General features: G+C 42.8%; 1 protein-coding gene across 2 annotated transcripts in view; it reads left to right on the top strand.

Annotated features, from left to right (window-relative positions):
• Positions 1–1,110: 1,110 nt before the first annotated feature.
• The window catches only part of LOC106566959 (espin), a 64,096-nt gene continuing 39,347 nt past the window's right edge, over positions 1,111–25,859 (top strand). For both annotated transcript variants that reach the window (XR_014380098.1, XM_082960170.1), the window contains exons 1-3: positions 1,111–1,474; positions 13,195–13,340; positions 20,940–21,293. Coding sequence is in view for 1 of the 2 variants with exons in the window: in XM_082960170.1 (XP_082816296.1) it covers positions 1,465–1,474; positions 13,195–13,340; positions 20,940–21,293 (510 nt within the window). In the remaining variant the exon portion in view is untranslated. The remainder of the gene's footprint in view (positions 1,475–13,194; positions 13,341–20,939; positions 21,294–25,859) is intronic.

Raw genomic sequence — 25,859 nt, 5'->3', positions numbered from 1 at the left:
TCGTCATTGTTGGTAATCAAGCCTACTTCTGTTGTCGTCTGCAAACTTGATGATTGACTTGGAGGCGTGCTGGGCCACGCAGTCGTGGGTGAACAGGGAGTGTAGGAGGGGGCTGAGCACGTACCCTTGTGGGGCCCCAGTGTTGAGGATCAGCGGAGTGGAGGTGATGTTTCCTACCTTCACCACCTGAGGGTGGCCCGTCAGGAAGTAATATAGTAATGACTATATGCTGTGGCAGAGCCAGGATGAAATTCCCCTTTAATGTGGGGTGGGGGGGGGGGGGGGTCAAAGGGACTAAAGACTATTAAATCATCACCCCCAAATGAAATCTGCAGCAATAACCCTTAGAAATTAACCCTAAACCTGGTGCCATTGGTCCCCATTGCCGTCCCATTCTGATCCTATTGCTGTTACATTGTGGTCCCATTAGCGTTCCATTGTGGACGGCTATTTACTGAGTAGTGCACCTGTCAGTAGCTTTCACCTACTTATTGCCTTTCTGGCAAACGTCCTATGTCCACACCCTCAGCCTAAACACAACCATGCACACATAGTGTTCGCACACACACACCAATCCACACCCGTCGTCTTTGCCTCTAGAGAAAATACCACACCACGCAAACCTAAGCCTGTCTGCATTTGTGGACTCTGAACTGCTAAAGTTTAGCTTGTGCTCCTCAATGAAGATTTACTAGGGCCAATTAGACGAAAGTAGGCCCACTGGAGAGTAATACCATCAGTTGTCAGGGGTTTCTATTTTATGAATATTTTGTGTATGGTCTTTGTGAGGATTTATATCTAAATATATGTATGAAACATAGTTAATCAGTCCAATTTAAAGGAATTCGGTGAATGTGACGTGTACCTTTTAGTTTTTGAATGGATGATGGTCCGGGATGGTGTCTAAGAGCTGAAAGGTGCCTGCTTCTTGATCTCGCCTTATATCAATGGTCAGGCTGGCTCTGTGCGCGTGTGCCGGGGTGGGCGGTTGGTCAGGTTGCTCATTAGCTTGACTGGCTAAGATCGCTCTCTCCCTCCCACTAATCCACCCTCAGAGCCTCTGTGAGCATAGGGTGGTGCTGGACGAGGCAGGGTAAGGCAAACGGGAGAAGGGGAAGGGGGGGGGGGTGAGGCTGGACCTTAAATCCAGGCCCAGTTTGGCAAGCCGCTCGCTGTCAGCGCCAATTACCGCTGATTCCTTTATATTTCTCCCCAACTCTGATGGGTCCTTTATAGATGGCTGCTCTCTTTTCTCTGAGGATAGAGATGGAGAGAGCGCAGGAGGGAGAGAGAGCGAGGGGGAGGAGAGGGAGTAAGAAGGGGTGGGTGGTTGCTCAGTCAGCCTGTTGCCGTTGCCTCCTGTTTCTGTTGCTTCGCAGCAAGTCGGGTTTTTGCCTCAGTCGGGCAGGAACGAATGAATGATCTAAAGTGAACTGGGTCGTCAAATTCAAAGGAGTTCCATACATGAATTCAGGTATCTATCCTACTCTTTTATTTATTTGTGTCAAGACTTATGCTTTGTCTGTCATTGGGATGTTAAAGATTTTACCTTTTGGTATGATGAGTCTGTAGTTATTTGCTAGTGTTAATTTTATCATATAGTTAAGTGTTTTACCTGCTGATTGAGCTGTCAGTCTGAGGCATTTAGCAGGTGATTTTGTTGTGAGGGTTCAGGCAGCCCTGTTGAATGTACCTTTTAATTGTTAATGTTATTTGAATACGTTTGTGGTATCTGATCAAATTGAGTTGTTTGCGCTTCATTTCTTTACATTGACTTTACGAAGTGTATTTTCCATTTTTATAAATCACTTTAGCTGTTCAATATGGCAGGCATTGCATAAGTATGTTTCTCAGGTAACATAACAATTGTTTAATAACTGTTATTGCGGTAATAGTCACCATTGTCACTTGATGCATTATGACAGTTCAGACAAATCACCTGTTGGCATCGCAGGTTGTGTAGCCTATTCATTACTTTACCAGATGGAAACCCCCTATTGTTTCTCTACTGTCCTTTACACCGTTACAATTTCCGAACAAAGTGCTTTTGTTCCCCGGATTTAACAATAAAGACCGCAATTAATAGCAGACCCTATTTTAGGGCACAATTCTGTTGTAAAGGGATTAGGGCTCGTGGCAGCCTTTTGTTTTAACTAAGATTCTAGTTTTAAGTCTGAAACTTAGTTTTACACAATGAGCTGTTATGGACACTGTGCCGGAGCATCCCTAACCTGTCCATTTTGATTGTGTTTCGAATCGGTCATGTGAAATAATTTGTTGCCCCTTTCTCTCAATAGCAGCAAATTGGCAGTGTGTCAATATATCGCTCCATTGGTTCTAGAGTGGTGCAAAGTCCTGTTTTTTTCCTTGATGCTGCACTCACAGATTATTTGCAGATTTGCTGAAATATATAATTCGCTGCACATGACCCCTCTGCCCAAAATTGTTTGGTTTTCGTTTCCAGACCATATGATGAATGGTGATTAGTTAAATGGAAAGTGGAGGCCCCATTATAGTCCTTTCACGAGAGTGTCATTTTACTACAAGTGCAGCCAGGCAGGTACTCTAAAAAGAAGACAATAAAAACAGCATCAAAAGACTCCTCTCTGCACTCGTCTCCCCTTTTGCGTTTCACACATGCCTTAGGTCAGTATTGTCTGCCACCGACTGACAAAGAGAGAAAATATTCAACAGCCAGATGTCTACCGGTGCCCAGTGTCCCTCGCCACCCAGGCTCTCTTGCTCAGCTCAATTATACTGTAGTTTAAAAAGTATATTAAGTAGGAAAAGGCTTTCCTCAGGGTCCTTAACTGAGAGTATTCTGAACATTAGACCTATCAGGAAGTTGGTGTTCCTATCTGTACCAGTGTAAGAGCAGTGGGGTTCTAAGAATTGCAAAGAGCCTGCGGTATTAGTGGAATGAGAGTAGTCTTCAATCTACTATATGTAAATAAACCTTAACCCAACAGTAATTGTAATTTATATACTTAAAAAGGTATGATCATTATTTTGCCACAGGCAAGATTGAAACCCTGGTATATAGGAGTGGAAGCCATTGTCGTTACCATTAAACCACAGAGACTTGATTGTTGACAGTCTAAAATGGTGGATTTAGACAGCAACAGGCGAAATGGTGTGTTTTTACATTGTCCCACAGTGAAAACGTAGTTGATTATTCCTGGCTTGCTAGTTACCTTGCTAGCTACATTTCCAGATTAGATTGAAGGATGGCATGCTAGCAAGTTAGTCTATATTTGTTAATAAGACAGTGCTAGCTAGCTAGAGAAATAAGAAAGTCTTTGTGTGGTCAGTAGCCTAGTTAGGGTCAGTAGTTGTGTGGTTGTGGTCAGTAGTTATGGTCAGTAGTTGTGTGGTTGTGGTCAGTACTTGTGTGGTTGTGTTGCAGGTTCTTTGGGCCCTATAGTATGGATTTGTTCAGTGGTTGTGGTCAGTACTTGTGTGGTTGTGTTGCAGGTTCTTTGGGCCCTATAGTATGGACTTGTTCAGTAGTTGTGGTCAGTACTTGTGTGGTTGTGTTGCAGGTTCTTTGGGCCCTATAGTATGGATTTGTTCAGTGGTTGTGGTCAGTACTTGTGTGGTTGTGTTGCAGGTTCTTTGGGCCCTATAGTATGGACTTGTTCAGTGGTTGTGGTCAGTACTTGTGTGGTTGTGTTGCAGGTTCTTTGGGCCCTATAGTATGGACTTGTTCAGTAGTTGTGGTCAGTAGTTGTGTGGTTGTGTTGCAGGTTCTTTGGGCCCTATAGTATGGAATTGTTCAGTAGTTGTGGTCAGTAGTTGTGTGGTTGTGTTGCAGGTCCTTTGGGCCCTATAGTATGGACTTGTTCAGTAGTTGTGGTCAGTAGATGTGGAAGTCATTAACATTAAGTCATGGAGATTTGAATGTTGGCAGTCTAAAATGGCGGATTTAGACAGCACCAAGCGAAATGGTGTGTTTTTACTTTGTCCCACAGTTAAAATGTAGTTGGTGTATTCCTGTCAGTAATAACAATAATTATATTGATAACTAGAAAAGGAAGTCTCAGCTGCCTGAAAGTATTATAATTATTAATGTTAGTGGAAGAAGTTTACAGGTGAAAAGTCTCTGTGCCCTTGAGCAAGGGACTTAATCATCCTCAATTGCTTTTCTAAGTCACTCTGGTTGAAACACCATGTTAACAAATGGGAGTTATTGGAGTTAAAAAGTTGGAGTGTTTAATTTAAAGTTGGTTTGGAGTGTGTATCTTAGAAGGTGTACAGCAGTGTTCCAAAATGTGCAGATTTTGTTCACAATAGACCTCCATGTTAAAATTTGCATTTTGCAATACATTTTTTTGTGTGCTTTTTACCCTTTTTTTTCTCCACAATTTCTTGATATCCAATTGGTAGTTAGTCTTGTGCCATTGCTGCAACTCCCGTACGGACTCGGGAAAGGCAAAGGTTGAGAGCCATGCATCTTTCAAAACACGACCCTGCCAAGCCGCACAGCTTTTTGACATACTGCTCACTACCCGGAAGCCAGCCGCACCAATGTGTCAGAGGAAACAACTGGCGACACGAGTCGGCGTGTATGCACCCAGCCCGCCACAATGAGTCACTAGAGCGCATTGGGACAGTCATTTTTGTAATTTCTTAGAATTACTCTTGCTGAATAATATTTTTTGCAATGGATTAGGAAGTGCACTATTTTTTGTCTACCTTTTCTATAGCCAATTGGTGGTGACTGAGCCTGTATTTGGTCAGGATCTGTCTCTGTTTTGTATCTCTGACAGAGTAGAGAGATTCTGCCAATTTGTATGATCTATTTAGAGCCAAATAGCACATTTGTGTTTTTGTTTCATTTTCCCAATTTGTCAAATAGGAGGTTTTAATTTCTGTAACAATCTAATTAGATGTTCCTGTGAATTGAAAGGATGTTTTGGGGCTTCATTTTAAATAGTGCCAAAATGTTAGTGTCCTTTTCTTTATATTATCAATTAGAGCAAATATTCCGTGTTCCGCTCTGCACACATTATTTGGGACTTTCTTTCTCTATTGTTTTCTTTCCCTCCCAATGCTTATAATCATAATTGCAAGTTGGACCCTAAACCTCACTTCAATATAGTGAAATTGGTAAAATGACACAATTGAGTATTTTGCACCAGATTTAGATTGGATATTTATTTTGGAGAATTGTATTTTTATGGAGTAAAATGTTTTGACAGACCAAAGCCACCACAGGCACAGATCTTTAGTCCCTGGTAGTTGTACCATTGGGCATGTTCAATTATGTTTTTTCCTATGAAGGAGTGTCTGGTTGCTGGCCTAGTGGTCCTCTGTAGCTCAGGTGGTAGAGCATGGCGCTTGCTACGCCAGCATAGTGGATTCGATTCCTGGGACCACCCTTACATAAAATGTATGCACGCATGACTAAGTCGCTTTGGCTAAAAGCGTCTGTTAAATGGCATATATTGCTGTTTATTGCCCAGTTGATGCAGTATTCCCATAGAATGTCTAGTTGCTCCTGTAGACCTTGCTCTGTTGGTGACAGCAGGACAACGTCATCTGTGTAGAGCAAGTATCTGACATCCTCGTCTTTGAAGGTGAGTCCAGGGGCTGCAGATCAGTCCAACAAGGCTAGTTTGTTGATGTAGATGTTGAACAGGGTTGGACTGCACCGTTGTCTCACCCACACCCCTGGCCGCTCTTGTGCAAAAAACTCTGTTCTCTTATAGTGTAGTTTAATGCAACATTTGTTATTCACATAAATGGATTTAATGATGTCGTATAGTCTACCCCCAATGATGCTTTTTAGGGTTTTGTAATATAATCCATCATGCCAAATGGAATCAAAAGCATTCTTAATATCAACAAAACATGCAAATACTTTCCCTCTGTTGTTCTGATGAACATGCTGGTTTATTAGCGTGTGTATGTGGAATGTTCTGTGTTTGGGTAGAAAGACAACACATTTTTTGCTTAGAGCGTTCTGTTTTGTGAGGAGGGTCTGAAGTCGGTCATTGAGAATACAGTATAACAATTTTTCCCATGTTACTCGCGACACATTCACCTATAATTTTTAGGGTCTGATTTGTCACCTTTTTTGTATATTGGGGTTATGAGCGCCTGGTTCCAAGTATTAGGGAAGCATCCACTTGATAAGAGGGTCTTCACACTTCACAGAAATACCCTCTGCTACACATATACTGCAATATAAACTTGTCACATCTCGACCGCTACCTCCGACACTCGCCCGACAGACAGTTGCCCGCCTCTAATCTGGGCAGTGTAAACAGAATTATTAATTCAGTCGCAATTTGCTTTTACCTCATATGACTTCCATGATATTGATAAAAGGAAGCCTGGTTTGTTCTAGGGTAACTTTAATATGGTAGCTAGTGTAAGCCTAAGAGCGCCTTTCAGCTAAACCAGGGCTCTCCAACCCTGTTCGTGGAGAGCTACCCTCCTGTAGTTTTTCACTCCAACTCCAGTTGTAACTAACCTGTTTCAGTTTATCAGCTAGCTAATTATTACAATCAGGTGCGCTAGATTAGGGTTGGAGCAAACAATGCAGACAGAAATAAAATAATATAATAGATAACACAAGGAATAAATACACAATGATAATGTGGCTATATACACCGGGGAACCAGTACCGAGTCCATGTGCAGGGGTATGAGGTAATTGAGATAGATATGTACAGATAGGTAGGGGTAAGGTGATGATAATGAGAAAAAGCCGCAGCGTATGTGACGAGTCAGAAGGGTTAGTGCAGATAGTCCAGGTAGCTATTTGGTTAACTATTTAGCAGTCTTGTGGCTTGGTGGTAGAAGCTGTTCAGCATCCTATTGGTACCAGACTTGGTGCGTAGGTACCGCTTGCCGTGCGGTAGCAGAGAGAACAGTTTATGAATTGGGTGGCTGGAGCCTTTGACAATTTTTAGGGCCTTCTTCTGACACTGCCTGGTATAGAGGTCCTGGATAGCAGGGAGGTTGGCCGCAGTGATGTACTGGGCCATACGCAGTACCATCTGTAGCACCTTGCGATTGGATGCCAAGCAGTTGCCATACCAAGCGGTGACGCAGCCTGATACCAATGGTGCAGCTGTAGACAATTTTTAGGATCTGAGGGCCCATACTAAATCTTTTCAGCCTCCTGAGGGGGAAGAGGCGTTGTCTTGCCTTCTTCACGATTGTGTTGGTCTATGTGGACCATGTTAATTCCTTAGTGATGTGGACACAGAGAAACTTGATGCTCTCGACCCGTTCCACTACAGCCCTGTTGATGTGGATGGGGGTGTACTCAGCCTTCCATATCCTGCAGTCCATGATCAGCTCCTTTGTCTTGCTGACATTGAGGGAAAGATTGTTGTCCTGGCATCACACTGCCAGGTCACTGACCTCTCTATAGGCTGTCTCATCAGTGATCAGGCCTTCCACCATCGTGACATCAGCAAACTTAATGATGATGTTGGAGTCGTGCGAGGCCACGCAGTCATGGGTGAACAGGGAGTACAGGTGGGGACTAAGCCCACACCCCTGAGGGTCTCCCATGTTGAGGATCAGTGTGGCCACCTGGAGGAGGCCATCAGGAAGTCCAGGATCCAGTTACAGAGGCATGTGTTCAGTCCCAGGGTCCTGAGCTTAGTGATGAGCTTGGAGGGCACTATGGTGTTGAGTACTGAGCTGTAGTGAATGAACAACATTCTCACATACAGTGCCTTCAGAAAGTATTCACACCCTTTGACTTTTTCACATTTTGTTGTTACAGCCTGAATTGGGGCGGCAGGTAGCCTAGTGGTTAGACCGTTGGGCCAGTAACCGAAAGGTTGCTAGATCGAATCCCCGAGCTGACAAGGTAAAAATCTGCCCCTGTCGTTCTGCCCCTGAACAAGGAGGTTAGGCCGTCATCGTAAATAAGAATTTGTTCTTAACTGACTTGCCTAGTAAAATAAAGTTAAAATAAAATGTATTAAATTGCGATTTAAAAAAATGTTGTCACTGGTCTACACACAATACCACAATGTCAGTGTAATTTTTACAAATTAATATAAAACAATAGGCTAGCTAACATTAGGCTCTAACTAGAAAAGCAAACGGCTCTGGGAAACCTATAATAACATCAGCTAGGGAGCCAGCCAGCTAATGTTAGCTAACAGTACACTAGCTTGAAATGAAACCACTTTTTTTGTCAAATTTAGAAACGTGTAATATCTGAAAATGTAGCTAGACTATCTTACCTGTTTACATCAACATGCATCATGGACGCGTCGCCCTGTCAGGAATCCCATTCCACAGTTGCCCTTCATTTTTGAAGATGTAATCCAGAGACAGGTGTTTTCTCCATCTCTTTAGCTATCATACTCTAATTCCACTGATTTCAAAAAACGCGATCCTCCAGAAAGTGGAGAGCAACACTTATGCAGCTCCACTACACAATATTTTTTTTTATAAAGCCACGTTTAACAGGATTACCAACAGACCGACGAGCTCAAATAGACAGACACCTTCAATATGGCTGACCAATCTGAACTTCTCTCTTGGTATGTCCAGCCCACTCATTATCTCAGCCAATCATGGCTAGTGGGAAGATTCGCCCCTTTTTCTGTGGCTTAACCAACAAGGCTCGTAATGTAACAATTGTATTCGTATTTACAGATGGCATACAAGTTTGTTATTAAGCCACATGAAAGTTCACATGTTCGAGAAGGTATTTCTGCCAAAAAACGAATTTTGCAAAAAAAAATGTTTACGTTCAAACGTCTCTTTTGTGAAGTCGTGACTTGTGACATATGCCTAGTTTCCTGAATCGGGTCACAAATGTGGAAAACATTTGGTGTTCCAGGGTGTCTGGGATGATGGTGTTGTGAGCCATGTAATCCATCTGGCCCCGCCTTGTGAATGTTAACCTGTTTAAAGGTTTTACTCAAATCGGCCATTTAACCTCTTGGGGCTAGGTGGGACGCTAGCGTGCCACCTGTGGTGCACTCCATCAACAGCAGGTGCATTTCAAGAGCGGCAAATTTGAATCCAAATAAATGTCAAAATTCAAATTTTTCAAAAATACAACTATGTTACACCATTTGAAAGATAAACATCTCCTTAATCTAACCACGTTTTACGATTTCAAAAAGGTTTTACGGCGAAAGCATAAATTTAGAGTATGTTAGGACAGTACATTTACAAGAGTTGTGTGTAATGTTTTGTCAAGTCAAAGACAGGGTCACCAAAACCATAAAACCAGCTAAAATGATACACTAACCTTTTACAATCTCCATCAGATGACACTCCTAGGACATTATGTTAGACAATGCATGCATTTTTAGTTCTATCAAGTTCATATTTATATACAAAAACAGCGTTTTACTATGGCATTGATGTTGAGGAAATCGTTTCCCTCCAATAACCGGCAGTCAAGTCAGCGTCACAAATTAAATAATTAAAATTAGAAAACATTGGTAAAATATTATATTGTCATTTAAAGAATTATAGATTTACATCTTTTGAACGCAATCAACTTGCCAGATTTAAAAATAACCTTACTGGGAAATCACACTTTGCAATAATCTGAGCACTGTGCCCAGAAAAATACGCGTTGCGATACAGACTAGACGTCATGTTGGGGAGATCTAAAATCGAAAATACTATGTAAATAATCCATTACCTTTGATTCTCTTCATCAGATGTCACTTCCAGGTATCACAGGTCCATAACGAATGTAGTTTTGTTCAAAAAAGCTCATCATTTATGTCCAAAAATCTCCGTCTCGTTAGCACATGATGTAAGCCAGCCGGACTTCTCGTCATGAACGAGGGGAAAAAATATATTTCCGTTCGTTCAAACATGTCAAACGTTGTATAGCATAAATCATTAGGGCCTTTTTTAACCAGAACATGAATAATATTCAAGGTGGACGAATGCATAGCCTTTTATAACGTATTGGAACGAGGGTACCCAACATGAAGTAGCGCGCCAGGTGTCTAATGGGACATCACCGTTCCATGGCTCTTGTTCGGTCAGATCTCCCTCCAGAAGACTCAAAACACTTTGTAAAGGCTGGTGACATCTAGTGGAAGCAATAGGAAGTGCCAAAATATTCCTAAACCCCTGTGTTTTTCAATGGGATAGCTTTAAAGTCAATACAACACATCAGGTATCCACTTCCTGTCAGAAAATGTCTCAGGGTTTTGCCTGCCAAATGAGTTCTGTTATACTCACAGACACCATTCAAACAGTTTTGGAAACTTTAGAGTGTTTTCTATCCATATATAATAAGTATATGCATATTCTAGTTACTGGGTAGGATTAGTAACCAGATTAAATCGGGTACATTTTTTTTATCCAGACGTGCAAATGCTGCCCCCTAGACCCAACAGGTTAAGAGCGAGATTACAGATGTCCAGAACAGCTGGTGCTCTCATGCATTGTTCAGTGTTGCTTGTCTTGAAGCAAGCATAGAAGGCATGAAGGCTTTTGGGTTTCCCTTTGTAACCTGTGATAGTTTGCAAGCCCTGCCACATCCGACGAGCGTCAGAGCCTGCGTAATAGGAGTCGATCTTAGATGTTTGATGACTTGACGTAGGTTGTTTCCTTATAAGAGTCCCAATTGGTGTCCCGCTCCGTGAAAGACGCTGCCTTAGCCTTTAGATCAGTGCGGATGCTGCCTGTAATCCACATCTTCTGGTTGGGATATGTACGTACTATCACTGTGGGGATGACTTTGTTGATGCTCTTATTAATGAAGCCAGTGCTCAAACCGAGGTTAGTGATTGCTGTTCTGATTTCGAGAAGCTGTTTTCCGTCATAGGAAATGATGCCAGAGACATTATGTACAAAAATAGTTAAGATCAAGATTAAAAAAAAAAATCACACAAGATAGTAGAATTGGTCAGAAGCCCATAAAACTTCTGCTATCCACTTCAGCACCGACCTTAAAAACTCTGAGACGTCTCCCACACTACCCCCTCTGAGTGTTAGTGTAAAGGAAAAGGCTCTCCCACACCACATGTCCCTGCAAAAACAACCTTAATTACCTTAATACCAGTAGACAGCATTTTTGCTCTGTTAGCCAAAATGAAAGGCTTTTAAAATATCCACACATTTGTGAATCATTACATTAATCACGTGTGTAACGCTATGTACAATATGGTTTCAATGAGAAGCTCCTGTATAGTTTGAATTGCTATCCTTATTTTGTTTGTCTATGTTATTTACGGTATGCTAATAGCTGCACTCACATGAAGCAAGGATGTGGCTTTGGCCACACAACTTCCAAGGCTAGTGTAAACAGAAAAGTAGAACATTTGATGTTGAAGAGAATTAGAGCTCACTAGACATATTTTACTCATGTAAATCCACCCTAAGGCTTTGTAATTTATTTGAAAATTCAGCTTGTTTTATTTATTTTATTTCACCTTTATTTAACCAGGTAGGTAAGTTGAGAACAAGTTCTCATTTACAACTGCGACCTGGCCAAGATAAAGCAAAGCAGTTCAACACATAACAACACAGAGTTACACATAGAGTAAAACAAACATACAGTCAATAATACAGTAGAAAAATAAGTCAAAATACAATGTGAGCAAATGAGGTGTGAGATAAGGGAGGTAAAGGCAATAAATAGGCCATGGTGGCGAAGTAAGTACAATATAGCAATTAAAACATTGGAATAGTAGATTTGACAGTAGATGAGTGTGCAAAGTAGAAATACTGGGGTGCAAAGGAGCTAAATAAATAAATACCGCAGGGGAAGAGGTAGTTGTTTGGGCTATTTATAGATGGGCTGTGTACAGGTGCAGTGATCTGTGAGCTACTCTGACAGCTGGTGAGGGAGATAAGTGTTTCCAGTTTCAGATATTTTTGTAGTTCGTTCCAGTCATTGGCAGCAGAGAACTGGAAGGAGAGGCAGCCAAAGGAGGAATTGGCTTTTGGGGTGACAAGTGAGATATACCTGCTGGAGCTCGTGCTACGGGTGGGTGCAGCTATGGTGACCAGCGAGCAGAGATAAGGCGGGACTTTACATAGCAGGGTCTTGTAGATGACCTGGAGCCAGTGGGTTTGGCGATGAGTATGAAGCGAGGGCCAGCCAACGAGAGCGTACAGGTCGCAGTGGTGGGTAGTATATGGGGCTTTGGTGACAAAACGGATGGCACTGTGATAGACTGCATCCAATTTGTTGAGTAGGGTGTTGGCGGCTATTTTGTAAATGACATCGTCAAAGTCGAGGATCGGTAAGATGGTCAGTTTTACGAGGGTATGTTTGGCAGCATGAGTGAAGGATGCTTTGTTGCGAAATAGGAAGCCAATTCTAGATTTAACTTTGGATTGGAAATGTTTTATGTGAGTCTGGAAGGAGAGTTTACAGTCTAGCCAGACACCTAGGTATTTGTAGTTGTCCACATATTCTAAGTTAGAACCGTCCAGAGTAGTGATGCTGGACGGGCGGGCAGGTGCAGGCAGCGATCGGTTGAAGAGCATGCATTTAGTTTTACTTGTATTTAAGAGCAGTTGTAGGCCACGGAAGGAGAGTTGTATGGCATTGAAGCTCGTCTGGAGGGTTGTTAATAACAGTTATCCAAAGATGGGCCAGAAGTATACAGAATGGTGTCGTCTGCGTAGAGGTGGATCAGAGACTCAACAGCAGCAAGAGCGACATCATTGATATATACAGAGAAGAGAGTCGGTAATAATGTGTAATTTGATAGTCAATTGAATGTTTTTAATTGTGTGTTCTAGGGAGTTGAGTTTTACTTGGATATTTCTTTGGTTTAAATAAGGTCTTCAGATGTTATTATTCCATAGAGACTTGATCTTTCCAAATGTTGCCATTTTGAATGGCTAGATCATTCTTCTGTTCTCCATTCAGACCATTCCATTTCTCCCAGAACTGGTTTCCATCAGAGTTTCAGTGTTTTCAAAATGTTTCCATTTCTTTCATATTAGGTTATGTTTGTATTCTTTCAATGTGTCTCACAATTATTCTTGCCCAACATCTGTATCTTGTGGTTGGTAATGTTTTGTCTTGGATAATTATCTAACATTTTTTCTTTGAGCTTACAATTACCATCCAACCAATTCTCTTTTTGAGGTTTCCAATTAGAATTGTTTATTTGTCTATTGCATAAATGTGCTTTTGTGGCTGCTTTATGATAAATCTAATGAATGTATTTCTCGCTCGCTCTCTCTCACACTTTTCCCTCCGTTCTTTTGTCCTCCCCAGGCAACAAATCCTTCAACATGATGTCCCCCACCGGAGACAACACGGAGCTGCTGGCTGAAATAAAAGCGGGGAAGAACCTGAAGCCCACCCTACACAGTAAAGGCTACACAACAGTCTTCTCCAACAGCGGCCTGCCGGGCAATAATGTATGTGGCTTCTACACTGTCATAACGTGACTATTATTAAATGTGAAGACTGTTATCCTCTTCAGCGTCTGATCCCGTTAGCGGGATCAAAATCCAGCGAAAAATCATATCGCCAATTAGCATTAAAAAAAAGTCATAATTTAAAAAAATACACCTCTCCTGAATCGACCCACGTCGTCCGATTTCAAAAAGGTTTTACAGGAAAAGCATATCATTAGATTATATTAGATGAGTCCATCGTAAAAAGCAGCTTCATAGCCATTTTCCGACCAACCACTTGCATCACATATAATCAAAAAACAGCTAAATGCAGCACTAACCTTTTACAAACTTCATCAGATGGCACCCCTAGGACATCATGTTATACAATGCATGCATTCTTTTGTTCAATAAAGGTCATATTTATATATAAAAACAGCATTTTACATCTCTGTCTGATGTTGACTACATCATTTCCCCTCAAAAGCGTCCCGGTAAACAATGCTACAATTCCCTAAATTACTATACTATAACGATTTTTTTAAATGTATATTGTCAATCTAACATTTATAGATGAATATCTCTTGAGAACACCTGTCATACCAGATTTTAAATTAACTTTACTGGGTAATCACACTTTGCAATAAAAGGAGATGCGATACTCAGAAAATGAGCTAATATACAGAGCTCGGCGCCATCTTGGACGCAATAGCATGAACCATCTCATCTTGTATAATATTGTCAATAATCGCCTACCTTTAGTTGTCTTCATCAGAAAGCATCCCAGGTCCACAACAGATGTATTTTCGGTCAAAAAGTCCATACTTCACGTTCCATTAGCCTGATGTTGGTAGCGCGTCCTATGGCTCTCTCGAAGCGCAGCTCTGAAGTTCAGAATAAATGCAATGCTCGCGCATGTAGGTTCGTTCAAACATGTCAAACGTTGTATAAAATAAATCTTCAGGGCCTCTAACACCAAGAGAGCCAATAAGATTCGGTCTCGGGGTTTTGACTGCCATTTGAGTTCTGTTATACTCACAGACACCATTCAAACAGTTTTAGAAACTTTAGAGTGTTTTCTATCCATATATAATAAGTATATGCATGCCCTATCGTCTGAGTTTGATTAGTAGGCCGTTGAAAATGGGAACGATTTTTTTTCAAAATGCGCTGTGGCGCCCCCTATCCTACGGTATCCTCAAGAGGTTAAATTATCAATTCTCTGTGTAATTATTCCGTGAGTTGTTTAATCATGGAATAGTTATTAACTAGGAAGTCGGGGCACCACGGGAAAATGTTTAAAGATTTTCATATCTATCGATTAGTCACTTATTAATGTATTATTACCTCAGTCATATTCTGAATGTCGCAAACCCTTGGGTGTCTGCACGAACCCTAGCATAAATCAGCGATATACAAATTGGCTTAATTATTTATTTACTAACTAAATAAACACACACACAATAGGTCACACGTTGTTTACTAACATGATACAAAGAAAAGTCCCTAGGAGAGGAAACCGATATGACAGCTTGGTAGACAAAGGAAAGGGGTGGGGACAGCTCAAGAGCGGGAAACTCAGTGGACCCACGAACATACAGTTGATAACTACACTCGCTAATACTTTGAACATGCACAGCCACTCATTCGAAAATAAATGGCAATTTACATATTTACGAGTGTATGCCTTTGTTGTCCCTCTCTTTAATCGCCGGTCCATCTGCTGGATAGTCAGTAGATAGAAAGTCTCTGGTTTGTCCATCAGAGATCAGTCTTTCGTAGTTGTAGCTTGTTATAATGGATACGTCAGGCGTACCATTCGGTCGTTCGATCGGTTGCGTTTACCTGACTAAAGTACTTAAACAGCTGCAGACTGAATAATTGGTCTTTAGTTTGTAGATTTCAGCATGGGGATGATCCCCTTGTTCTCTGGTCTTGTCCTTAGGTAGAGTTGTAGTTTAAACATTTACGTCATTTAGCAGACGCTCTTATCCAGAGCGACTTACAGTATGATCAGTCAGTGGGCACGCCCCTGTGAGCACAGACATTATACCCAAACGTCATGGAACGCCCCTTTCCACAGAGTTAATAAAAGGACTTGTGACAAACCATTTTGCAACATCCGGCTCATGCCTTAGTCTGCTTGGTCAATAGAGTGGTAGCCATTTCAACGCGGGGACCCCGTCCCTGGCGTTCTCTTGACTAAATGTACATTTTTGTCACAAGTCCTTTTATTAACTCTGTGGAAAGGGGCGTTCCATGACGTTTGGGTATAATGTCTGTGCTCACAGGGGCGTGCCCACTGACTGATCATATGTTACTATGAAAAACAACTCTCATTTAGAAGACTAAGATCACATTGTTATCTTTCCAGAAGTATTCTTATGCTTAATCATTTATTTTATACAACATTCAGATGCAAACCCCATAATTGAGAAGTGTATACAAACAAAGATACATTAATGTGGGTCTCCTGTCTTTTATGAGGTCAACAAATGAAACAAATTCAACATGGTCATTCTTTGCTTCCCCACCGAACAGTTCCACATTCTCAAAAATAGAAGTTTTGATGGGAACAGCTTCTCTGTTCCACTGTGAAATCCTCTCTCCCCATACTGCATATCCAAAGGGGGAGAGGGTCTCTTCAAAGAATTTACGACCTGTCGTTAAGTCATAAAACTGTGGAGAGAGAGAGGGAGGGGGGAACCTATGATCCTCCCCCAAGGGCAGTCATGACAACACCAACATTGGATAGATAAATAGATATGGTCATTGTAGCAGACACTTTTATCCACACACCACAGCGACTTACAGAATATGCTAATCATATTGTATGGGTCAAATCCTAACTCCAATTTAAGTCAAATTTTCACTTTGTCTCCTATTGACACCAAAGCATGACTAAGTGAAAATTTGACTTAGTGGCGAATCATAACTTCCACTGGAGTACATATTCAAGGAAAACTGGTGCTGTTATAAGCTCCAGCAGGCTTCAACCAACAGCTCCAGCCATCAGAGCCATACACACTTTGAAAAAAAGGGTTCTTCTGCTATCACCATAGTAGAACCATTTTTGGTTCCAGGTAGGACCCTGGTTCAATGTAAAAAGGATTCTACCTGGAACCAAAAAGGGTCCTTCAAAGGGTTCTTCAAAGAGTTTGCCTATGGGGACATCTAAAGAACCCTTTTAGGTTGTAGATGGTACCCTGTTTTGGTTGGTGATATAGAGAAGTGTTTTTAATATATATATATGTTGCTGAGGATACTGTAGTATTAGCAAAGCAGTTTGACTCATTCAGTAATATGTGTTGGAGGTAATATGGGATTACTGGTCCTTCTTAAAGAGACATTACAACAACATTCTATAATTTGGTCTGTTGACCATAAGACATTTTCAAACAAACTGTGCCATCCTACTGTATCTACTTTCCAAAGCAGGAGTTAGCAGATGTAGAACAGTGGTACACACCCCCTTTGACATTGCCAAATAGTTCTCCTCTTACTACTGACTGTGGGAATCCATGGCAGAGGACAAGAGCCAAACCACAGAAATATTCATATCAGTGACATTTCACCTCCTAGACAGTAGTAGAAGTAGTCAGACCTGAGTATGAGGAGAGACTAACTTTTTGTATACATTTGTAGACTACCAACAAATAGTAATTGTTTGCAGGTAGCTGAGGGAAAGGGTTGTCATTATAACCAGGATGTACAGTGCCTTGCAAAAGTATTCATCCCCCTTGGCGTTTTTTCCTATTTTGTTGCATTACAACCTGTAATCTGAATGGATTTTTATCTGGATTTCATGTAATGGACATACACAAAATAGTCCAAATATGTGAAGTGAAATGAAAAAAATAACTTATTTCAATAAATTCTAAAAAATATATAACGGAAAAGTGGTGCGTGCATATGTATTCACCCCCTTTGCTATGAAGCCCCTAAATAAGATCTGGTGGAACCAATTACCTTCAGAAGTCACATAATTAGTTAGATTGCACACAGGTGGACTTTATTTAAGTGTCACATGATCTCAGTATATATACACCTGTTCTGAAAGGTCCCAGAGTCTGCAACACCATTAAGCAAGGGGCACCACCAAGCAAGTGGCACCATGAAGACCAAGGAGCTCTCCAGACAGGTCAGGGACAAAGTTCTGGAGAAGTACAGATCAGGGTTGGGTTATAAAGAAATATCCAAAACTTTGAACATCCCACTGAGCACCATTAAATCCATTATTAAAAAATGGAAAGAATATGGCACCACAACAAAACTGCCAACTGAGGGCCACCCACCAAAACTCACACACCTGGCAAGGAGGGCATTAATAGCCGGCAGGGTAGCCTAGTGGTTAGAGCGTTGGACTAGCAATCGAAAGTTGAATTGCAAGTTCAAATCACAGAGCTGACAAGGTACAAATCTGTCGTTCTGCCCCTGAACAAGGCAATTAACCCACTGTCATTGAAAATAAGAATTTGTTCTTAACTGACCTGCCTAGTTAAATAAAGGTTAAATAAAAATAATCAGAGGGGCAGCAAAGATGATGCTGAAGGAGCTGCAAAGCTCCACAGTGGAGATTGGAGTATATGTCCATAGGACCACTTTAAGCCGTACACTCCACAGAGCTGGGCTTTATGGAAGAGTGGTCAGAAAAAAGCCATTGCTTAAAGAAAAAAAATAAGCAAACACGTTTGGTGTTCGCCAAAAGTCATGTGGGAGACTCACTAAACATATGGAAGAAGGTACTCTGGTCAGATGAAACTAAAATTGAGCTTTTTGGCCATCAAGGAAAACGCTATATGTGGCACAAACCTAACCCCCCTCAGCACCCCGAGAACATCGTCCCCATGTGATCCCCACATGGTGGTGGCAGCATCATGCTGTGGAGATGTTTTTCATTGGCAGGGAATGGGAAACTGGTCAGAATTGAAGGAATGATGGATGGCGCAAAATACAGGGACATTTTTGAGGGAAATCTGTTTCATTCTTCCAGAGATTTGAGACTGGGACGGAGGTTCACCTTCCAGCAGGACAATGACCCTAAGCATACCGCTAAAGCAACACTCAAGTGGTTTAAGGGGAAACATTTAAATGTCTTGGAATGGCCTAGTGAAAGCCCAGACCTCAATCCAATTGAGAATCTGTGGTATGACTTAAAGATTGCTGTACACCAGCAGAACCCATCCAACTTGAAGGAGCTGGAGCAGTTTTGCCTTGAAGAATGGGAAAAAATCCCAGTGGTTAGATGTGCCAAGCTTATAGAGACAAACCCCAAGAGACTTGCAGCTGTAATTGCTGCAAAAGCTGGCTCTACAAAGTATTGACTTTAGTGGGGGGGGGGGGGGGGGGGGGGGTTGGTCTTATTTCTTGCTTGTTTCACAATAAAAAACATTTTGCATCTTCAAAGTGGTAGGCATGTTGTGTAAATAAAATGATACAACCCCCCCCCCCCCCCCCAAATATTTTAATTCCAGGTTGTAAGGCAACAAAATAGGAAAAATGCCAAGGTGGTGAATACTTTTGCAAGCCACTGTACAACTAAGACTAGAGGTTAGTGGTAGTCAATGACCACAAAGGTGCCTCATCTGAAACTGTGTCCAATTGTAAAGGCTGCTGTGTTGGCAAATATTTGTATCCCCTTCTGGGTTTCAATGAGAAACAATACCCCTATGATATCGTTCATTGCTTCTGTGGCGATGAGTTTTATATTGCTATTACGTAATGTCAGTCAGTGGCCTTTGATAAGCAGATATTATTCTGGAACAAAGGGTTTTTCAGGCATCAGAAGTATCCCAGATTGAGTGCTAACAGTGAACTTACCCGTGAAACCTCATTGAAGTGACTAGACACACTCTGCAACATGAGACCAGCTTTCATCCCACATGGTCAACATACACTGTATGTCAGGGATCATCAACTAGATTCAGCCCCGGGCTGATTTTTCTTCTTGAGGGGGTCATTATGTTCTCAATCTGGGAACACAATTACAAATAATTTGTAGACTGTAAATTCACCACAAGAAACCCAAACAGATATAATGTTGGAATATATATATTTTTTAAATAAAACCAAGCTTACATTTTGTATATGATCACGTGTCTATTATGTGGAAGAATACTCGGGAACAGATTTTCTTAAATTAAAATCACTTGGAGCTGATTTCCTGGTGTTTTTACAGTATTTTATGCCCAACAAAGAAAAACATTTAAAAGTACAAAAGCTTTGCACAACCATTTGCACTTATCACAATATGACCATTTAACAGTTGGTCAAATGGTGACTCACTGATGGCTGAACAAACATGTCACTCCATGGTGGTTTTTAATGCTTTTGACTGTTCACTCTGTCACCGTGGAGAACAAGTGAGGAGTGCTAACTTGGTGACTCAACCCATTGTTCTCCCCCTAGTATCAGAGCTGGCATGGCCTTCACCGCCACGCTTGGTTGCATTACACTGAATTAGCCCAAAGCGTCCACTCAGTGAACGCAATGAGTAAGCAATTCAATATGAGTGGTGCTTTGTGTGGGTGTTATTTGCTGTGTGACACACCGAAGCAACTCGGTAGGTTCTCCTTTTATTCTGTTGGCAGTCAGTCTTGTTTCAAACACATACGTACATAACCAAAAGTACATGGACACCTTCTCGTAAAACATCTCATTTGAAAATCATGGGCATTAATAAGGAGTTGGTCCATCCTTTGCTGCTATAACAGCCTCCACTCTGGGAAGGCTTTCAACTGGTGGAAAATTGCTGCAGAGACTTGCTTCCATTCAGCCACGAGCATTAGTGAGGTCGGGCACTGATGTTGGACAATTAGACCTGGCTCGCACTCGAACCATGAAAAACAGCCCCAGATCATTATTCCTCCTCCACCAAACTTTACAGTTGACACTATACATTTGGGACAGGTCGCGTTCTCCTGGCAGCCAGATAGTGAAGCATGATTCAGGCGTTTCCAGAGTCCAATGGCGGCGAGCTTTACACCACTCCAACTGACACTTGGCATTGTGATCTTAGGTTTGTGTGCGGCTGCTCGGTCATGGACACCCATTTCATAAAGCTTGAGATGGACAGTTATTGTGCTGAAGTTGCTTCCACAGGCAGTTTGGAACTCGGTAGTGAGTGTTGCAACCGAGGAAAGGCGAGTTTTACGCGCTACGTGCTTCAGCACTCGGCGGTCCCGTTCTGTGAGATTGTGTGGCCTACCACTTCACAGCTGAGCCGTTGTTGCGCCTAGAGGTTTCCACTTCATAATTACAGCACTTACCGTTGATTTGACAAACTGACTTGTTGGATGGCCTCCTATGAGAGTGCCATGTTGAAAGCCACTGAGCTCTTCAGTAAGGCCATTCTACTGTCAATGTTTGTCTGTGGAGATTGTATGGCTGTGTGCTCGATTTTATAATCCGTCCGCAACGAGTGTGGCTGAAATAGCTGAATCCACATACTTATGTATATATAGTGTGTCTTGGTTTCTGTCATTCCTCAATGTTGCACATCCTATGTAGTTCATGTATATCGCAACTGAGCCTATTTAGTTAAAGCCAAAGACATTCCTGTTTGACCTTAATGAACAATGAAGCTTTTGAACTTTATTCCCCTCTTTCTGCCACCCCCAGGGAGAAAGCCCCATGTCACCGCCCCAGACCCACACGGTCAGCCCGTCCTCAGCCAAGCCCACGTCTCCGCCCTCCGCCGCCAGCGCCACCTCCCCACCCACCGCCCCCAGCCCTGTGGGCACCAGCACGCCCCGGACCCTCTCCACCTCCAAGAGCAGCGAGCAGCACCTCAATGGGAACGGCAGCGGGGCAGCTAGCCTGATGGGACAGACCCGGAAGGGTAGCCTGGTGGACGTGGAGGCCCTGGTGCCCACACACGACGAGCAGGGCCGAGCCATCCCTGAATGGAAAAGGCAGGTGATGGTGCGCAAGCTCCAGGTGAAGATGCAGGAGGAGGATGAACACAAGCGCAAGGTAGGCGTGAACAGAGAAGGTGTGAGAGAAAGGAGTGTGAGTATGATGATAAACATTTACAATTTCAGCTCTTTTTTTTGTGCTGCTGTCACAGAACAGGCACTGAGGGGAAAACAAGGGTGAAATGGTTAAAAGGGTTGGGCTGAAATGTGGGTTGGTGGGTTTGTTTTGTGTTTAACCTCTATGGGCTACTCAACAGCCAGTGTAATCCCGTGGCGCGTTATTCAAATTCCTCAAAAATGCAAAAACTTCAATTTTTCAAACATATGACTATTTTACACCATTTTAAAGACAAGACTCTCGTTAATCTAACCACACTGTCCGATTTCAAAAAGGCTTTACAGCGAAAGCAAAACATTAGATTATGTCAGCAGAGTACCCAGCCAGAAATAATCAGATACCCATTTTTCAAGCTAGCATATAATGTCACATAAACCCAAACCACAGCTAAATGTAGCACTAACCTTTGATGATCTTCATCAGATGACAACCCTAGGACATTATGTTATACAATACATGCATGTTTTGTTCAATCAAGTTCATATTTATATCAAAAACCAGCTTTTTACATTAGCATGTGACTAGCATGTGACTAGCATTCCCACCGAACACTGCCGGTGAATTTACTAAATTACTCACGATAAACGTTCACAAAAAGCATAACAATTATTTTAAGAATTATAGATACAGAACTCCTCTATGCACTCGATATGTCCGATTTTAAAATACCTTTTCGGTGAAAGCACATTTTGCAATATTCTCAGTAGATAGCCCGGCGTCACACAGTCAAAGATTTTCAGCTGGCAGGCAGACACTGGAATACGTTTCTGAGTGACATAGTGAGGGCTTTGCATAGGTGCTTTGTTGCGTTTTTTGTTAGATTGGGGAAAAAATGCCAGAAACGTAAAATAATGTTATTAATCGGTTCCCAAGCTTTTTAAAAAACGGTTCTGTTCCGGAGCAATATAGATCACTTCCCGATTCTGTTCCTAGAAAATGTTTTGTTCTTTTCCGGGTTTTGGTTCTGTTCCCTGAAATAATTCCAACCCCTTAGCGATGGAGTGGTGCAGCTCTACGTCATTACATGCTAATTCATAGATGTGACGCAAGGCCTATTCACACTACAGCTCAATGTCCATCCATACACCATTTTATCTACTTCATTGAAGATGCTTCTGTCGTTTTCCTTATATGCTCTGACTAACCTGTTAACCTTTCCTACAGAAACCCAATAGGGATTTATAAAACATTATTCACACACAATTATATTAAGAACTTAAGTAGGAATAGCAGAGTAGATTTAATTTGCTTCAAAAATCAAAACAGAGAAACTTTATCATGACATAAACATTATATTTTGTAGGTCTGATTTGTAAACTGTTTATAACCATTAATTACATGGTTTGTTAACCTTTTAAATTAAGTAGATACATGTATAAGCCTGATGTTCTTGCCGTAATTGATTTATACATACACGTGTATTTACTAATATTGATAAATAGTAATTTATTAGCAGTTTATAAGCAGACCTCCAAAAAAGTGTATCCCATAAACCCATATACTCAACCACAGTTGTGTGCTGGTGATTTTGCCACCCTGCTTTCATAAAGGAGAAGGCTGTGCCCTGAATCTCAGCTAATCTAGGAGTTATGAAGCTTGTACTGAGGCAGTGCCATTGCACCACTAAATCCATGTAAATCATATGTGATGAAGTTTGACCATGCTCTGTGTGTGTACAGTACACCAGGAAGTGCAATCTGAAGGAACCTTCCCCTTCCCTCCTCTTTTATGTTATTCTTTGCTGTCCCTTGACCTCTGTTCTAGTTTGCGGCCAGTGTACATTGCCAGCCTCAGGAGTGGCACTACTCTCACGTCCACAATGCCATCCTGGACCTGTTGGAGAGCTGATGATGGAGGACAACCTCATCCGCATTGAGAAGCAAATTGAGAACCTGCAGGTCATGCACAAGATGACCGAGGGGGAGAAGGAGCTGGAAGAGCTGGAGCGAGAGCTTCAACACTCCTTCCCGTGTCTGCCGCCCTCAACCAGGAGCACTTCTCCGTCAACCCCTAAGTCCACAAGCAGGTGGAAGATCTACCAGCCTGGTGCAGCAAAATCTCAACGCTGCTCAAGAGCATGGCTATCCGCCTATCCACTCTCAGAGAAAAGACAATAGACCTCTTGGATTTTATATCTCCCAGATAAGCTCAGGAGGAAGTGAGCAATAATAGGATGGGCCAGAGGGTCCATTGCCGCTGGGGTCATTGGTCAATCCCAGTCGTTCTCCACCAGAGAGGAGGTGGAGAAGGAGATCAAGCAGTGTGATGTCTCTGTGAAAGAAATGAAGGCCAACTATGAGATTCAGAAACTGTCCTAGTTTGCCTACGACAAAACAAACCCGGGTATACATGCGCAAGAGGTCCCTCCCGGTGGTGAGCAAGTCCAGTTATCACCCCGAGCCCATTCAGAAGGACTGGATCCTGTGCTCCCACGACAAAGCCGTCCAGTCTCCTTCCTCCAGTCCAGGAATCTCTTCCTCTAGTGGAGGAACCTGTAATCACACCATCTCATGCTCCTCTTACATACCAGTCTTACAAAGTGATCCCTCAGTCAGATCAGTTCTACCAGGTTCTGTCTACAGACCTTATACTGACCAACGAGCAAATGATCCGGAGCCTGGAGGTGCAGACGGACATGAGCTACGTCCAGGAGTGCATAGAGATGAAGAATGAGCTTATCGTCTTCCTGTTGCTGGAACACTGGAGAAAGTACACCCTCTCAGAGTCCTACAGGCCAAAGTACACAGACGGGGAAGTCTAGGGGTGGGTCTGGATGACGATAACCGGTTTACCGCTGAGATGGACGGAGACATGCAGAGAGAGGATGACAAAACACTCCTCTTCATGAAGTCCAGATTGGCCACTGGAGGACAATCATGAGCCAGGTGCCCACACACCAGATCTGCCAGCTCAGCCAGTCCCAGATGATCTACTGGTCAGAGCACTTCCTTCCACACATGAAAAGAGCATCGGTCAGTTACGAAACCCTGACCCTAGACCTCTTTATGCTGGTTTACTTCCAGCTCCTAGAGATGACCATGTCACGCAGCGAGCGCAAGTTCCGACACCTGCTGTGCTACAAGATGTTCGACCACCTTGGACAGCTACAGCTGGGAGCTGAAATGCCAGTTCCACCGCGAGGTCCTGGAGATTGAGTGAGGGAAGCGGGACTGGGTGGACAGCTTCGAAGACATTAAGCAAAATACTGTTCATAAAGCTGTGCAAGACTCAGTAGTCCAGATCGTGACAGTTGAGACAACAATACAGAGTGTAGGGCAGGGTGTGACGCAGGACATTGCACCTGCTCCAGTTCAAGTCACCATAGTCACATTAATGTCTACCCAGAGAAGAGCCCAATGAGGACTCAAGTGAAACTGATCTATGAACTGAGAGTCACTTCCTGTTGAACGCGACACGAGGGAGAGCTCGGTTTGTTGTTTAGAAAGTGTATTGGAAAGTTGCTTAGTAGCTAGCTAACTTTTTAGTTTGGATCCCACGTTGCAGTTGGCATCAGTTGCTGTGACTGCTAGTCTCTGTCCAGTGGTCCCCCTCCCTTCTCCAGACAATCTCTGGTGATATGGAGAGGATCTGTGTCTGCAGCACGTATCTTACGAATCGTGTCCCCCAGTGCTCGGTTCTAGGCCCTCTCCTCGTCTCTATACACCAAGTCACTCGACACTGTCATATCCTCACACAGTCTCTCCTACCATTGCTATGCTGATGACACTCAACTACTAGCTCTTCCTCCAGGGTAAGGCCTGCCCGCTCAAAGACCTCTCCATCATGGTTGGCAACACCACGGTGTCCAAAGAACCTTGGCGTGACCCTGACAACACCCTGTTCTCTGCAAACATCAAAGCAGTGAGTCGCTCCTGCAGGTTCATGTTCTACAACATCTGTAGAGTACAACCCTACCTCACACAGGAAGCGACGCAGGTCCTAATCCAGGCATTTGTCATCTCTACTGCAACACTGTTGGCTGGACTCCCCACTTGTGCCATCAAAACCCTGCAACTTATTCAGAACGCTGCAGGACGCCTGGTGTTCAACCTAGCCACTTTCTCCCATGTCACCCCGCTCCTCCGCACACTCCATTGGTTTCCAGTCAAAGCTCTTCTCTGTCTTGGCACACCAATGGTGGAACCAGCTTCCCCCTGAAGCTAGGACAGCAGAGTCCCTGCTGCCCATCTTCCAAAAACATCTGAAACCCTACCTCTTCAAAGAGTATCTTAAATAATCACACAGCACCCCCCTCACACCCCCTTCTCACCCCGGCCGGGAACAGGCCTATTCGAGTCTAACAAATGGGCCTGTGCAGGATCCTGTGAAAGCTGAAAGTGTAGCACAGGAGAGTGTTCCCAAAGACACAGTTCAGCCTTCTGTGCAGGATTCGGCGCAGATCATTGGGCAGGATACTGTTCATGAAGCTGTGCAAGACTCAGTAGTCCAGGCTGTGAAAGCGGAGATCACAGTAGAGTGTAGGAAAGGGTGTGATGCAGGACATTG

Source organism: Salmo salar, chromosome 13 (genome assembly GCF_965601325.2).
Source record: "Salmo salar chromosome 13, fSalSal1, whole genome shotgun sequence".
NCBI lineage: Eukaryota > Metazoa > Chordata > Actinopteri > Salmoniformes > Salmonidae > Salmo > Salmo salar.
The sequence above is the reverse complement of the archived record's forward strand: the minus strand, read 5'-3'. Positions and strand labels throughout refer to the sequence as shown.